The sequence below is a fragment of the Aythya fuligula genome, chromosome 17 (genome assembly GCF_009819795.1).
Source record: "Aythya fuligula isolate bAytFul2 chromosome 17, bAytFul2.pri, whole genome shotgun sequence".
Classification (NCBI taxonomy): Eukaryota; Metazoa; Chordata; class Aves; order Anseriformes; family Anatidae; genus Aythya; species Aythya fuligula.
In genome coordinates this window covers 272,828-290,849 of record NC_045575.1, presented here as the reverse complement: position 1 = coordinate 290,849, position 18,022 = coordinate 272,828, and the positions used below count along the sequence as shown (strand labels likewise).

General features: G+C 41.9%; 1 protein-coding gene across 5 annotated transcripts in view; it reads right to left on the bottom strand.

Moving 5' to 3' along the window:
- The window catches only part of TTC28 (tetratricopeptide repeat domain 28), a 152,319-nt gene that overhangs the window by 100,531 nt on the left and 33,766 nt on the right, over positions 1–18,022 (bottom strand). Inside the window, exon 1 of one of the 5 annotated variants that reach the window (XM_032199212.1) lies at positions 7,737–7,795. The exons of the other annotated variants lie outside the window; for them this stretch is intronic. Within the exon in view, the coding sequence (XP_032055103.1) occupies positions 7,737–7,763 (27 nt within the window). The 5' untranslated portion in view covers positions 7,764–7,795. Of the gene's footprint in view, positions 1–7,736; positions 7,796–18,022 lie in introns of those variants that run through there. 5 annotated transcript variants of the gene reach the window in all.

Genomic DNA, 18,022 nt, shown 5'->3' with positions numbered 1-18,022 from the left:
AACACTTCCACATAAAAACAAGGGTAAAAGAGCCTCAATATTCTTGATGCAATATCCAGTTAATTGGCAAAGAAAGAAGAGTTACTTTTGTTAAATTATTACCCAAAAAAAAGTTTGAAATCTTGTCTATTTCCTTAGCATCAAATCAGACTAAACGCTAAACATGAATCAAAACAGCAGCTATCCTTGAAATGAATTTACGTAAGTCAGGCTCTTGTCCCAGAGCCCTAACTCTAAACCATAACTGTGGGAATGTTATCTTCACCATGTTCATTTGTTATCCTGTAACAAAATACCAAGTGATCTCTTTTGAATTACTAAACTGTACACAACTTCTATCATCACAAAACTCACAAGACTTTTGCTTTCTAAAGAGCAATGGTGGAAAAAACAAAAACTTTTATACAGACACTGTAGACTTCTCTAGAGTCAATTAAAAAAAAAATAAATCACAAACCAAAAAAAACATCACTCTCTTCTTAAAAGACAGGAAAGGCAAGGTATAATGAGGCACTATACTTAACCAACAGTGTGAGGAACAGAACATACACTATTTAACATTTACAACTTTAGCACTCCTGGTATAAAATTGGTAGGGCAGACCCGTATGTAACAGCTATTGAAGATGATGAGAGTTTCTTCACTAACTCAAGTGAGTTCTAGATTGGCCTGCTGGGCTGAAATCGCTGTTACTATTCACTCAGAAAATATTGCCGGTTAGGAAGGAAAGCAATATACAGACCTCATAAAATGCTTTTAATTTTTGCCAGCTATACCATAGAATAAAAGTTTAAGAAAAACAAAAGTGAATTCTGTATTTGAAAAAAAATCATCTGCACTAAGATCTGTAATATGCTGTGAGCTAATGCTGAAAGATTTTGCTAATTCTAATAGTTGGCCTTAATAACATTCATTATTACAGAAAGAATGCATGACAAACGAGAGCTGGACTTCCTTCTCAACCATTGCAAAAGTCATCACACTATTTTTAACAATAAAAACAATGCAGGTTTCAAAATATTATGTACTCATTCAGAGTCAGAGCTGAAGCATAGCTGCGGTTTATGACCATATAGTAAATTTATTTCTCTAATATAATTTCGATACTGAGATGTGTTAAATTGTTGATCTTATTGGCAGATACTGACTCCATTTGCCTAACCTCTGAAGCCTGCTGATTGACATTGTTAATGTATCTTTTTAATGGATGAAAAGGGAAATAACAGCTTTTGGCTCGCGTTCAAACACATTTCTTTAGTACAAAATACCCTATAGCTCAATCTGCCTTTCACACAACCTGCAAAATCTATTCTTTATTGTGTTGCTAACAACTGGTGGCATACTGTAGAAAACAAAAACCAACCAACCAAACAAACAAAAACCAAACGAACAAAAACACACAAAAACACAGGAGCTGGATAGGAACTCTTACTGCAAGACCAACTTTGCTTCCTGAAAATAAGGTGTTTGCTTCCTTTATGTAATCTGAGCTACAATAATCAGATCTCAGAAAACCCAGATAGAAGTTAGACATTACTTTTAAATCATTTCTCAGCTCTTTCTACATGGAAGTTTACCCCCACACTTTCCAAGGACAGCAGCTATGCTGGACAAGAAGTTGGCGGCCCTGGTGTTAGAGGGGTTGCACGAATGGCTGTCTCTAAATCTACTTCCCGAATGGGGGGCAGGGAGCTGCACTCTGATACATGCATGCCAGACACACTGATGTTGGAGATTCAGATGAAGGGGGGGGAGAGTGACCACACGCTTCACCAGTATAATTCCCTGCTGCAGACCCTTCAATTACTTTGTGCCTCACTAGTTTACTAACTACAATCCTGCATAAGGCCCAACAAGAAACAGGGCGCTGTAATTGCTGGCACTGAACATACACAGAAAGCAGTAGATGTACATCATCTGTGGCTTAAGGAGAGTAAACACACAGGATGGAACAGAATATAAATGCATAACAGTGTGGTGGTTGGGAACTGCACTGCAGTAAGACTTTCACCCATGGCAGGAAGTGAACTGGGGTTAGATAAAGGTGCTTCAACTAAAGTAACTGAAAAGCAGAAAGGAAAAGACTGTACAATCTCTAGGGACAAAGCCCCTCTTCAGTCGCTACTTCTCACCTAGGCTAGAGATTGTGTGACCCTATCTGCCAAGCTTCTGTGAGATCTGGCTGCCAGGCAGGGTCCACAGAAGGTACAAAGCCAACTGGGAGAAGCTGAACAATGTGGCAAGAGACAACAGCACGCACAAACCTGCCTTACATAGTCTACTGCAAGTAACGTATAAAGCAGGCCCTGCAGCTGGTGCACTCTGCCTAGCATGGCTTTCAACACTAGGACTGTACAACACAGGCGTGGACATTGCAGACCCCAACCATGTACCTCCTCTGGAAATTTCCAAGCCACCTTCTCCATATAGTTGTCTGTGTGCCTTTCTATTTCATAAAACGACAGAATAAGTCAGGTTGCAAGAGACCTAAGGAGGTGTTCTAATCCACTTCCTCTTGTCTATTTGCTAGTCTCAAGCTACTTTTTTCTTCTTGTACTCAGGTCCAGCTGAGATGCATCTCTGCTGCAATGCTGAACTTATTGGGAGAGTGCAAGGGAGGTATAAGAACAAAAAAAAAACACTTGAAAACAAAGTTTTGAAAACATCAGAGGAGACTACTTTAGCTGCATGTGCAACTCCCTCTGCTCCAAGCGGTTTGACAATCGTAACAGCAATTACCCAAAATACCTAAGATGCATTTAATGCTCAGATTGTTTGAGCTACCCTCAATTTTGAAATTTTGAGTGGACATATTTCATGTTTTTGTGTATAAATATATATATAAAGACAACTTAAAAAAAAATTGTCTGTATTTTTGAAGTAACTCCAACAAAATTGGAGCAGAACAATCTTAAAGAGTCCCTAGGGGAATCTCTCTGACAATATAATTCATTACTGACATCCAAAGCAAACTGGGACACACATCTTTTTGAAGAGAGCAAAGAATTTCCTGTAACACACTTCAGTGATTCCTTTGAAGAAATAGATTAACATTCAACAGAATTGGAATTGAAATATTAAGCCTAATCATAAACCCAATTTTATTTTATGAATGTCATCTATGATAGCAACTGTTGTCTATCCATTTCATAGCAAGAGCTTTATGCAGGCCTAGAAGCCCATGACAGGGCATACAAGTGCCTCATCTAATTCAACAACCGCTGGTTCTAACACTGGGCATTTATTTTGCAAAATTTCCTATCTAGAAGGTAACAGTAAGAACAGAAGCTGAATTTTAAAGAAAACTTTTTTTTTTAATAAAACAAACAAAAAAAACAAACAAAAAACAGAATGGACTCTGTTACACAAAGGTCCAAGGAAAGCTCACTGGGATGGTAAGATCACAGCAATGGAAGCTTTATTCCGAAGACTGTTGTTTTTCAAAGTCCTGCAACTGTAACATTATTTAACAGCAACAGCACTGGTGGCTAAGAAATTCCCTACTATGCCAAAATGCGTGGCTTTACAGCCCTTTGGTACTTCACAGGTGTAACTATGAAACAAGAACTCTCACAGCCAGGAAGACACCAGGGACATGCCAAGAAACTAACAACTTCTGGAGCGCAGATGCTGCCATATGCACTCCACATTTGGCAAACTGGAAGTGGTGTTTCACTGCCCAGATATGGCAGGTAGGGGTCTGTGTCTGAGTAAGTTCTAAGATTAGAGTACAGAAATTCATGAAAGGGCTCTCCAACTATAACCGATTAGCATTTTTGTGGAAAATGGGATGATGCCAAGTCGTAACAGTCTGCAAAGTCCTAATTAACATGAATAACACAGCTGGATATTTTATGTATCAGCCTCCTAAGTCCCTCCTTCCTGCCACTTAAGAGTAAAAATAGTAGAATGTTTTACAAAGGTTAATTTATGGCTGGTCAGGTGTGATTCCATTTTAAGAGAAGGCAAAATTGTTAGCCCTTCACAGTTATCTGTATGGCAGACGTATGGATATTCTGTATTACTAGTGTTTGATGAAGGAAGTTATAAAACAGCAAGTCAGCCAGGGAAATGCAGATATTTGGAAGAATGTCAATGCAGTTGCCTTCCCTTCCATTTCAAAGTTGGGTTTTAAGCTGTACAAACTAATATTCATCAACTGGCAGGTTAGAAGATAAGCTTAACAGGAAAGAAAATAGTAATGACAAGGTTTAAAAAAAAGAAAAAAAAAAAAAAGCATAGTTTACCTTGAGATCAGTCAGTTGTTTTATTGTTCTGATGGCAGCTTAGTAGAGAATATGTTTTAGCATGATTCTTTACAAATAAATAGCATCAGAACTAATTTGAGGAGGAAGCAGATTTCTTCAGTCAGCTCCTGGAAATGCATGATTTTGTTCAGTTCCAAGTCCACTAATTAATAAAATCATTAGCACCTATTTCAGTGGTGTCAGAATAGGGGCCGGTGGGGAGGTGTGTGTGGGGGGGTTGGATGTACACCTTTCCTTTACTTGCAGATGTTTTTTCAGCGTTTGTCATCATAGTGCCTGGCTGTTCCACAGACTATTATGAAACCTTCCGTGCTGGCACAGCCTGTAAGGGTATTTCTCTGTGATATAATACATCTTCCACGTTTACTGTCCAAAGCTGTGTCTATATTAAAGAACCCAGAGCACTCAGCAGCAGCACAGTTCTGCTTTACACGGGAATGAATATGAATGATAACTGAGCTCCACAAAATATACCCTGTGCTCTCAGACAAAAAGGAATAGAAAAGTCCCACTTAAACACTGGCGTTAGAACCACACAGTGAATATGCACATCTGTGAGTATCTGTATTGTAGGCATGGTGGACAACAGAACACATAGAACTGCAGGTCCCTTAGCACCCTGATTTCCTAGAAATCTCCTCTGGAGATACTGAGAATCTACACTTATAATGTTGTTTTCAATTCAGTGTTATTTTAAACTTTGACACTTAGCTCAAATTCACAACTCAAAACATAGCTCAGATACAGAATTCAACTGTCGTGAGGAACGCCTGAACTTTTCCACTCTGCTTTAGACCTCCCAGAATGAATTTGGTTTGTTCTATTTAGGCTCTAGTCATTTTTATTTCTGTTCCTGGTCCCAGTGTTTGCACATACAATTCGTTCTAGCTGCTGTATACTGTAAGTAAGAGGAATCTTTAAGGTGGCAACCACTTCAGTTAGATTTACACCTATGGTTCCAGTTTGATTGTATGATGGTTTCTTTCCTGCTGTTTTTTGAATTTGTATGTGCCATTCTTATACAATGCACTGGCAACCCCCCTATCTGCCTGTTCCCCCACCCCAACTCTAGCAGCTTTTGGGCCCGCTAACCATTTGCCAGAGAAATGCATTCCAGCAACAGTGTTGCCCAGGCAATCCTCACCAACCTCGCTCCAAACTGGCCCCCGCTAGACGGAGGTGCCACTGACAGATAAGGGGAGACCTGAAGGGAAACGGAGTCAGAGGCAAGTGGCGAAAGTCCACATGAAGACTCTTTATTAATTCTGATGCACAGGGAAAAAAATAACAAACAATAATAATGTTCTAAATGTCAAAAAACACACATGAATTATGACAAAACAATATTTTAGTCACACACAAAACCTTTCTGCACATCAGCTGAAGGCCACATAATACCTTGTGCACCACGGGTGATAGCTGCTTATCAGTACCACCAAACAAAGGAGTTTCATCTAGGTTTACATGCAGGGTGAATAAACTGCATTCAGTCCCTATGCTGCACAGTTTGATGGTTGTAAAAGCAATAATTCCTCAATGAACAAAACACCTTAAACATTTCATGAAAAAGAAAAAAAAAAAAAAAAAAAAAAAAAGGAAAAGCAAAAGAACATGAGTACAAACCTAATAAAACAAACAAGACTCCTAATTTAGTACAGCAGCACACATGCACAGCTTTTACATTTACAGCTCTCATTTTTGGATATTTTAACAGTGAAAGACAGGAAAACTGTTAATCAGAAATGACCAGCAGCTATAAATGACCAAGGGCTATAGGAACACTAGCTACTAAACTTGCTTTCTCGTTTTGTGAAAACTGCATCGATCTTCCTATTAACAAATGGAACAGCAGTGCCATTCCTGAGCGGTTTGTATGAGTCATTTTCTTGAAACTGCTCTGTAAAGCACATGACTGCAACACTACAAAGGCACTCAGGCCAGGCCAGCAGAAATCCTGGCTACACTCACGTGAGTATGCTGGCAATAACGACAAAATAAACTCAATCTCTGCCGAGATTTTATTGGTACAGTACTACAGCTGAATACAGAACCTATTCCAACACGAACATAGTTTCCATCACATCACAGCACGAACAGGAATCAGTTTTTACTCAGACTAATAAGATGTTTCATAGTTGAGATGAATTAAGCTGTCTCCAGTAACCTCCACACAAGCAAACTGCGTTGCCTAAAATCAACATTATCTGGACACAAACAATAATGCAGAGGGGAAAAAAAAGCCATCTGACATTGTGATTTAAGCACAACGGGTGAGCCAGCACTGCAGAGTGAATCCTGACACTTGAAACGGAATCTTCCAGAGTCAAGGAGTCCAGCCAGCAGCCAAGAATAATATTTCAGCGGTTCAGCCGATACTGCTGTAACCATGGCCTAGAGGGGTTTCCATGGCCATAACCACAGGAGTAACTGCACATTCAGTTGAAAATAGTAAAAGCAGACATTTAAAAATCCATAGCTTGTAGACATCTTAAAACTAATTTGAAGGAAGACACAGAGAAGCTTGGAAAACATACAGAAACTCCCGTGGAGCTTGCCCATCATCTCTTTATTCTGTTGAAGATACAACGACTTGAAATAAGAACTCTCACAGTAAGTAATTGCCCGCTTGAATAACAACTAAAGGAACAGCTTCAGAAAAAGCTGAGAAGAGATGAGGGATCAGCAACACTAAGCTGACAGGTTCCTCAGAGATGCAGGCGGCAATGCACCCTCTGGTCGGGACTTTCTGAAGCACGTGCTTACTGCGGTGTCTAGTGCTCAAAGCGAGAGATGCTCTCATGCATTTCGCATGTGATTTCTATTTCTTCCCTGATGTAAAACACAGTATCAGGCACCATGCTACAAAGAAAGAAGGAGCCCTGCTGGTTCGAGCAGGTTTTTCCAAACAAACAAACAAACCAACAAAAAAAACACACCAGAAAACGTGCAACAGCCCACAGCTGCCGGGAGCAGGGGGTCACTGCTGAGGAGGAGCAGCGCAGCGCATTCAGTTTGCGAGATTTTCCCTGAAAAGAATGTCAATAAAAAGCGCTGCCAAGCGCGGTAGAAGAAAAAACGTCCTGCTACGCACCGAGCCGCCGGAGCCGCCGCGCGGCCGTGGCGCTGCGGAGCGGCCCGCAGCGAGCAGCCCCGGCCCCCGGGCCGCCCGCAACCACGGCGCCGCTCGGTGCGGGCCGGCCCCTCCCGGGGCGCCTCCCGCGCCGTGGCACGGCCGCTGCCCGGCGCCGCTCCGCGCGAGCAGCCGCGTTGGGGAACGGCCCGCGCGGGGCGCTCCGCGGGCGCGGGGCGAGCGGGGCCCGAGGCTGCGGCCCCGGGGCGAGGCGGGGCGGCGGCATGCCGGCGGACAGCGAGCGGCCGGCGGGCGAGGGGCAGGGGCAGGGGCGGCGCCGATCCCGGGGCCGGCTCCGTCGCGGGGGCGCCCCCCGGGGGAGCCGCTTCGCCACCCACCTTCTTCCGGGGCTGCCATTTCATCATATTTGTAGAGCGGGGACGGAGAGCATCAAGGGTCGCGCTCGGGCGCCGGCGGCGAGAGGCAGCGGGGCGCGCAGCCCCCGCTCATGCTGCCCGGCCCCGCCGCCCGGCCCGCGCCGCCCGCGGGAGAGGAGCCGGCCCCGCCGCGCGGGCCCACGGGAGCGGGGCTCTCCTCGGCCGGCCCCGCCGGCACCGCTCACGCCCGCGGCCCGCGCGGACCCGCAGCGCCCGGGCGCAGCGCGCGGCCGCCCAGCGCACGCGTGTGGGGCCAGACCCCGGCCCGGCCCGGCGCCGGCCCACGGCCCCGCCGCGCACGGGGCGGAGAGGGGCGCGGGCCGCGGCGGAGCTCCCCCCCCCCCGCCGCCCGGGCCCGCCCCCGGGCCCGCCCCCGCCAGACCCTCCCTCTCCGTGTCTCTCCCTCTCTCCCTCCCCCGTCCCACGGGGCGGTGCCGCGGCCCGGGCCCGCGCGCGGCGGCGGAATTGCTCCGGTAATTCCAACTGGGAATTATCTGGAGGCTGCCGCGGAATTACTTCTGGAATTTGGAATTCTCTGGAAAGGAAGCGATGACAAACGAAAGCGATACGGGCGGCGTCAGCACCCCGCATCCCCGCCGTGCGGTCACTCGGCGGCCGCCCCCGCAGCTCCGCGCCCTGCCCCGCGGGTGCCGGCAGCAGCGAGCGGCAGCAGGAGGGCAGCGAGGCACTGCCCCGCGGCCAGGGCGCTGGGCTTGGACCAGCGGAGCTGCAGCAGGGGGGAAAAGTCACAGAACTGCCGCTAGCAGAGGCGCTGAGGGGATGCGCGCCACCTCCCTCCCTCCCAGCAGGGGCAGGAGGCGCACACAGATCAGACGGCAGCTCCAGAACAAAGGACGCCCGCTTCCAGTCCGTGCGAAACTCCAGCACGGCAAGTGCTGGCGAGACAAGGAAAACAAGCCCCAGAGTTCAAAAAGACCTAAGTGCTTTCAGTCCTCTGCCGGCCTAACAGGAGCCATTGGGCACGCAGACACTGACCCCTGGCTCAAAACGCCGCCGACGCGAGAGCTGCCGCAACCCAGCAGCAGCGAGGAGCACAAGGGGCAGGCGGCCCGCCTCCTGCAGCTCCCTCTGCCAATGCTGAAGATATAAAGTAATATTGCAGTAAAGAAAGTAAGTGCTCAGAATCAGACAGTGTCATTTACCATCGATGCTGTCAGAACGAAGCTTAATTTAATTCATGAACAGATTGCAAAATGTATTGTTTTGACACGATCAACAGGAGGTTTCTGAAATTCCTCCTGAGTAAAGATAATTAACAGGAAGGAAAGCAGGAGCTGTGCATACAAACTCATCACAGAAGGGAGCAAGCTGGTTGACTCAATCTTAATTCTTACTCCTTCAGTGATTGGCATTTCAGCTATATTTTTTCTCCTGCTTTAGAAAAAAAATTACTGTTGACACGATTTTCAAAGCCAGAGAAAATATCCAGAATAAAGGCACTATAAATGCCTGGTATCTGAAGGAAATGGTAAACATTATTCACTCTTTCAAAATCAGTTATCTGAATTCTTTAAAATTAAAGAAAACACTATGTTTTTTTGTTTGTGTGTGTTTTTTTTTTTAAGTCTCTGTTTCTCTTCCCAGCTTGGAAGCTACTCAGTATGTAGTCATTCAAATGCCAGAAAATGTTGAAATCGTTCTCTTACGTTGGCAGCTTTCATCTCCATCACCAGAAGGAAATTCTCACGTCCATTTCAAAGTGAATTGATTCATTTTCTCCAGTAAAATTCAAGTACTAGGGCTTTGTAAAGTTCAGTCTCAATCACTGGACACGTTGTGCATGAATATGAACACAAAGGGGAAGATAATGTTGGTCCATCACAGTTAAACGCCTCTCAGTTCATTAACAGTGAAGTGGTTGAAAAGTAGCAATCAGCTTCTCCCTCCCCATCATCCTTGGCTCAAAATACTGTGTGTGTGTAGAGAGCCATGTGCCATCAGTCCCTGTATAGGACTATGCCTCATAATGTCAGTAACCTATGATAGGCTCTGTGCATTTTCTCAATAAGAAACAGTATTGCAAATTCATTCTGAGTGAATGGACCATACCTCTGGAATCAGCAGTTTTCTCTTCCAAGCATACATCAGTAATGAATAAACATATTTTATCCTTTCCAATATTCAGGAGTGAATAGTAGTCATCATTTTGGTTGGTTCGTACAAAGTCTGCTAGTAAAATGATTAACTACACCCATACTTTTCTTTTGTTCCCTTTCCCTGATTTACTGGCATTAATAAAATTGGGACTGTGGAGATGACAGTCCAGTACATTGCACCAAATACCTGTCCATCTTCTCCTAAGGATGATGAATAACTTAGAAGAAATTGGTGTGTAATTAAGAAATATCTGATATTAGATGCCATTCTTACAAATCAAAGAAAAAAAATAGTGTCTTTTTCAGATTAATCTGTTTCAAGAGCCTAAAACTATTCAATGTACTACCACCTTCCCTGCATAACCGTTCATTTTTATTAACTTCTGAGTTCTAACACCATTGCTTCACCTTGAAATTCCTCTTAGTCAAGAGAACTGCATCACCATGAAGCAACCACAGATACCTCAAGTAGAAAAAAATCCTGTTGCAGATGGTTTGGTGATCAGACTGCAAGTTAGACTAACTAAAGTGTATGAGAATTCAACTCATTCTACTCTACAGAGAGTTATCCTACAGTTTAGCAAGCAGGTAAGTCAGACAGTACTCAGCAGGTTCATAAAGATTTAGAGTAACAACTTGATCTTACAAAGTCTGAAAGATGCCCGCATTTTAACAGTTAACAAGACACCAACACAGAAAGAGGGATGTAGATCAGGCTCCTAATGGACAAGTCCCTTGGCAAATTCATGAAGCATAATAAAATCATTTTATTTACAAATTTATTAAAGCGGCTTTCAGTCCATTACAATGATTGTTTCCATCACACAGCCTGCCCCAAACCAGCAGACTGAACACACATACCATATCTTGCATTTGTATAAAGACAGATACACCATGCTTGATCTGACCTACTACAGCTGCCAAACAAGTGTGGACTACAAGAGGAAAAAGTATTTCAGAAAATCCTCCTAGACTTGGAGATGCCTAGAAATTAGTAAGAAGGCAACTCAAAGAGTAGCAATAACTGGAGCTCTGAAAAGAATCTCTCTTCTCTATAGTACCAGAAATCAGTAAGTGATAACTCATGTTTAGACAATTTATGGCAAATTCTTATGCAATTGACAATCAAAATTTATTTCCAACCTCCACACTAAAGGTGCTTTGGGCTCAGTCTGCTGTTACTTTCTTTATATAAGAAAGAAGTAATGAACTTCAGCTAAAGGTGCTGGGGTCAGTTAGCATTGTCACAGTACATACCACAGAGAGAGTGCACAGAAAAGCACAAGAATACAGTAGGCTGGGAAAGCAATACAAACCTCTACAACATTTTTGCATATCATGCTTTCTCTGTCTTCTTCTGGTCCATCTACATTTCGTTTCTGTTGCATTTTGCTACTGGCCTACAGTATTTGGCCACGTTCTTTTGATAATAAAGCAGTATTTGCAGTAGCATGGATCATTTTCATTATTAGGTTACCTGGGGTTTGTATCTCAGCAGCTGACGCTCTTCAAAAGACTGCAAATCACTTTGGAAAACACTTTTTTTAGCCAGGCAGAAAAAGCTCTTTTCACAGGGGTACATTCCAGGCTAAAAAAAACAATGACAAGGCTTTGAGAAATACGGGTATGCTTATCTGGAAAATTCCACTGGAATTTTCCTTCCACAGGAAGGAAGCTGAGAAAAACTGGTTGCTTAACACTAATTAGAGTTGTAGCATGACCTAGTTCAAAGCGATGTAGAATTGAAATGAACCAAAGATAAGGAAAAAGTCTACAGAATTCTATTTATTACTGGCAAGTGGATTCATTAAGCTGGTGGGGCAAGGGAGGGAGCTAGCCATCCAAGGTGAATTTTCTGGGGACTGCAGGTGCCTGTCACTAATTACAAGTTATTCATTGGTACCCTGAAATGATCAAATATGTCAATACAAGATTAAGGCTAATCTTGTTATGATACAGAATCCCCTCTCAAGTGCTGGCACCTGAACTAGAGCCTGTAGGGAATGGATTTCTGCACAGACCTCTCTTCCATGCTAGTCACAGGGAACAAGGGACATGGAATGGTCTGTTTTATTCCTTGTTACTCATCACCCAGACTTCTAGACACACTTTTTAAAGTATTTTCTTCATAAAGTAGGTCTAGTTTATAATGTTATTTGCCCAACACAGATCATTGACAAGCAGAAAGAGGTAGCAAAAGTTCCCACCAAAAATTTGCTTTCATTGCAGAAATGAACAAGACATACACATGCATTAAATAAATAAATATATATATATATATATATATATATTCTTACAGGTCATATGCAAATGCACGTGTCAATTTTCCACCTCATTTGGGGCTTTTGCCCCCAGATAAGGCAGTTGTCTTTTAATGGACAAAGTCTTGCGATAAAACTCCATCCCTTTCATCCCTTGTGAAACAAATGGGACTATACACTTTATGACTCCTTTTAGAATTACATGTCTTGTATTCCATGCCTTGTATCACAAAAAAGTGAACAGCATACTGCCCTGTTTCATCATCTTTCCTTTCACAGCATAGCAAGAGACTCTTCTGGCATCTCTGTCGTTAATTTAAGTATTTATGCATGCATATCTACAAATAATAGATAGAGAAGCTGCAAGGAAATGAGCATTATCACAGACTGAGAAACAGAGAAACAGAGGCTTTGATGCTGTGTAGCTATGGTTCAGCAATAGCTAAAACATTGGTGTGTTATCAACACTATTTTGGTCACAAACCCAAAACAAAGTACTGTATGATCTGCTATGAAGAATATCAACACCATCCCAAGCAAGCCCAGCACACTCAGTGCCCAACACCTTAACAGAGACTATGCATACAGTAAACAAATAGTTTACAGGTTTCCACATGAGGAACAAGAAAGAGTTCTGCCTACACCAGGGTGAGCCTCTTATTAACAGAATAGCCATTCAAACTCATCTGTAGCAGGGACAAAGAGCAACAAAATGTGGAGAAATAACTAAACTCACATGGTATGGCACCCTGATTCTTCAGAAGCACACAATTATGCTTAAATTTAAAATATTCAGAAATAAATCCGGGGGGGGGGGGGGGAAATCCATCTTTATTTGCATGGGAAACGCTAATTATTTACTGAGGAAATTCCAGATCAAGAAGCTTAAGGATGAAGGTTTCAGTCACGAATAGAAATTTGCTGGCTAGTGCTGTTTTCTGAATAGATGCATTATTTAAATGTCATGATGTGCTAGTAAAATATTTATGTGATAGTCTCACGGAAAAACATGTATTTCTATAGTTTATTGGGTAGGGAATATATTCTAAATTTTAACTGTATCTTACCAAGGAAGGTGGTTGCTTTCTATCTGTTAATCGTGACTGTTACTGGCCAAAGAATCTTCAGCTGTGTCATTGTATGATTCTGACCAGAAAAAAGAACACACACATTTGGGACCTGCTTTTAATTATGACTTCCCCTTCCTTCCTTCAATAGCAAGCACAAGTACTGCTGCTATGGTGACAACTATAATTTGATCAAGACCAAATTGTAGGTGAAAAGAACTAGCCAGTGTTAAGAGCTTTTGCCTTTCTGCCCTTAAAACTGAGATTCTTGTAAACACCTTGCTGACTTCATTTTTTTTTCCTAACACCTGCAAGCTGCAGACCCTGATTCTAGCAGACCTGGATTCTAGCTGTCAAGTGGCTTTGAGCACAGAAAAAAAATAAACACCTAGGAGGAGGAGAATGGTAATATAAAACAGATGTTAAGGAAATTTGCTCTTTCTTTAGCAACACTGCTAATTTGATCAAAAAACTTTACAAATACAGCTTGACCTCATTCAGATGAGGCTTCCGGTTTAATCTGCACTGCTGTTTCAGAGTGGACACAGGCAGGAGTAGGTTCTCTGCACTGGAAAGGCAAAAGCATCCTGTGCCTATGAAGTTCAGTTTTATGGGATTCTCCTTTTGTACAGATTAAGGTGATTAAATAAATAAAAACACCAAAAAAAAATTTCAACTTACACTCTAGTTCTCCAAAGGGGCTGCAGGGTAAGGGGAAGGAGGAGAAAGAGGAGGAGGAATAGACTGAGAGGAGGGGCACACATGGGAAAGAAAACAAGCACGTCAGAGCAAGAGAGACCAAGCGAACGCATGGCACGTTTGCCTGTCTGTGCACTGGTGTGGCACGTCCACGCTGCTGTGCTTCACAGCACTGCACAATGCCTCCTCAGCCAGTGCTGATGGACCCAAAGGACTGGCAACAATGCTGTGCAGCCATCAGCAAGGATTAGATCAGCGAATTCACAGGAAGTACTGCCAGGTCAAGGAGAGGAAGACCTCACGCATGGGGAATTTAGAAATAAGTATTTTTGAATATAAGTAGCTGAATTCAAAGACAACCACAATTTTGTTCCATGTTCAAATATTCACAGTATTCCCTTCTCCAAGAATTGTTCCCAAATGCTGCAGTTCTGTGAGGAAACGCTCCCATTTCACATGCTAGTGATTTCAGAGGATGGTTTTGTTCCTGCATGCAGAAACTGCTCCTTCTCGTTGCCAAGCAACCCCAACTGTACTACAAGACGTGCATTTTAGCCATCAGCAGTTTAAACCATAAATAAATATTCTAGAAGAATGAAAACAACTACCCAACCCCTAGCAATGTTCCAAGTGTGAACATTTTTAATTATAGTTTGAAATCATATGCTTGCATAGACACTGCTCCCAAAGGGGTGAATTCCAGACATATCTGAAAATGACAAGAATAAACTGAAAAATAAAATGAATTAAATAAGCCAAATTGCCAGCATATAATCCCAAATATTGTGTAATGGTAACACACCTTGGGAGATGAGGGAAAAACAGAGAGCTACAGGAAAGAAGAATGAACTTGAGGAATTCCTTTGCTAGTAGGAAGAACCTTAGCACGTTACTTAGCAAGACAAAGATAATTATACAAAAGAAGCAACACTACAGAAGAGCAAAAATACTGTGTTCACTAATCAGTGTTTTAGAACAGAGTAAGTTTTAATAAGGTCATGAATTATGAAAAGCTAGAAAGGAAAATGAAGGGATCATTTGAAGAGAATAGTCACAAACATTAAGGTGGGTGGAGAAAGAATAACTGCAGTAATTAATTTCCTTTAAAAAACGCAACTAGCTGCATAGTGAAATGAAACATCTAATTTACGAAGAGCCACAAGAGGCAAGGTCAAACAAAACTGTATTTCTTCACTAGTGCTCCACCAAGTTCAGCCTTTTATATGCTGCTGAAGAAAATTACGTATCAAGCCTCAACCTACTCAGAGACCATCTCTTTTGTGGGTACATGTTTCAATAAGGCGTCCTGAAGAAATATTTTCAAAGTGTTTGCCACTGTGGGAAAGGACGAAGAAGCCTGAAGCAGACAGGGCCAGCTTGCGAAGCAACCTATCTCATGGCTCTGTACATCAAATATTGCCTAAGATATGGTCAATTTCCTAAGTGTACAAAGTCCAACACAAACTGCTTTAACAAATACCTTTTCTGGAGCTTACAGAGGGAGGAAGTTACAGAGTTTTGTGATGCTGCATAGTTCATCCTGCTTTTCAGGACACAAAACTTCAGAGAACTGCAATGCTCAACTTTATTTATTTATTTATTTATTTCCTCTGAAAAGGCTACATAATAAAACTATTGTATTGTAAAGGATCTGTTTTGTCTATTCAAAAATTCTCTTCTACGCAGTGGAAATGGAAGCATGTTACAACACCTATCTTATTCCTGAGCCCTGAGATTTTCAAGAAAAGATCCTGTAACAGTCAGAAACAGCACTTATAACTCTCTAAGGAGTCTTCTACTGATTTACAATGACAGACAGTTCTACTGCTGAACTTTCTTGTAAAACGTAGAAGAGGAATTTCATTTGTGTCTGTTCATATTTTCAGTCGGGAATACATGAATAAGATATGTGACACAATTCATCCATATTCAGTATCATCTTTTCACCAAACCATAGTGTGTTGAAGCTATACAGCAGCCCTCTTCTATGCTACAGCACTGAGAAAGGAAGAAAGGAATAAACTTACCTTCTGTACAATGACAGAGTTTCTACAGATAGACAGCCAACAAGCGCTCTCAGAAAAAAATCAGATAAATCTTCAGATGGATGTTCAAAGAGCAGTTATTTCTTTAGGCTACAGTTATGTGAAAAATAACTTCATTGTCACATCTGAGATAATTTTATAAGAAACAATCCTGATGTGCTATAAAACTATACAGCATTGCTGAAATCACTGGAGCAGGGACAACTTGCACCCTGAGGGTGTATATATATATATATAAAATTCTTGCTGCTGGGGAAGTATATCCAAATGGAGGTTTAACTCATACTGTCCTCATTACTGACACGACTGTCAGCTCAGACATTTTCACAGTATTTACAGCAAACAAACCTGTCTAACCCTATGCAGTGCATCCCAGCTCTCACAGAGCCCATTCTTTCCAGAAGGAATATTTCTATCGGATGAGTAAATATAGGTGTAGTCTACTGCATTCACCATCATGATGAAGTGTTGATGATGTGTTTTTATATAACTTCACTACTTTTGACTGTAAGCTCAGAAGAGCTCATCAAAATAAGAACCTAAATAACCAGTGACCATGTCAAGATGCAATTAGTTTTGCTCTAAAATGGACAGGCCAGCATGCTACATCACAGAACCCGTATTCAGAACCTGACCTGCAATGTCATTTTTCAGCATAAAGTTGTGAGAGCATTTAAGAATAACTAGGTCAATTGTATCAATTGTTTACTACTATTTTTGCAATCAGTCTCTTTTCTTACCAAATATTTATTTTAACAGGCGATCCCATTGCAGACTCAAAAGCACAAACTCATGCTTGAAGAGTCATGTGCACTCACTTTTACCTCCCCATTTCTGCAACACACATTATCCAATTAAAAAAAAGTGATATTACCAGTGGATGCCTCTGAAACAGGGGCTCTTCACACATGCACAGAACAAATAGAAAAGAGCAAGTATTGTTATATGGTTCCCCATAACATCTGTGCAGACACGTCTAAAATCCTCAGAATAAGGCCTACTACTTGTGGCCACAGCAGAACTCAGAGCCCAGGCTCCACAACCCATTCCATGTACAGCCTCTGCTTTGACTATCAGCCAGAAATGCTTAATGCGAATTAAAAACAGTCACTCTCATGTAAACATCGTAAGAACTAACAAGCAATTCCATTCTACCAAGCAACTAGCAATTTTTCACAAACTTTCACACAGTTCCAAGCTAGTGACCTGGGAGTCTTTTCAAACCATGCTACTACAAGTAAAGCTCAGTCCTTAGACTTGAATGGATCAATAATTTCTTATACTTGCTAAATTTATAAACTGACCTTTAAAAGTAAGTCCGGCGATCAAAAAGAACAACACAATCTCATTTATGCTCTTAAGCTTTGTAAAACTATGCCTAACTCAAGAGGAGTATACATATTTAAAAACATCACATCAGTGATGGAAAACATGACCGTATTTCCTTTTTGCTTTCAGCAAGCACATTAATGGCAAAATTTCTTACACAGCTTCGTTTCTTTAATCCTCAAATGATACAATTTGATAGAAGTACCTGTTTTATTGACATGTTATTGCAGGCTCATATGACTCCAGCATTAGTATGCACAGAAATCAAGGCTTTATCCAGTACAAACAATTGCTGAACAAAGTCAGTATGAGCAAATGAAAAAGACTATAAGTGAATGCAAAAGGAAATAATGTAATGGCTTTCTTGGTCACTCTTGGCTTCTGAAAAATGTCTTTTCTAGAGATATGTAAATTAGCTAATACTGTATTCTGGCTATAAGGCAGCTTCACTATCATGAAGTGCTCACCTACTGCATTTGTTTCCAAGCACTACAATAGCAAGTTAACGATAATCCAGAGGTAGCACGGAAAACATACTTAGAACTGAAAATGTAATATACGGAAAAGATATCTTGGCAAGTAACTTTGATAGGCAATACCTCTGACAGCAGCAATTGAACATGTGCAAGAAGTATTAAAAATGCAGGTAGGAGAATGAATTACCTGACTAGTGTAAGCAAATATAAGAAAGGGCAAGAATTAACTAAAGTCTTCTCAAACTATTAAGAT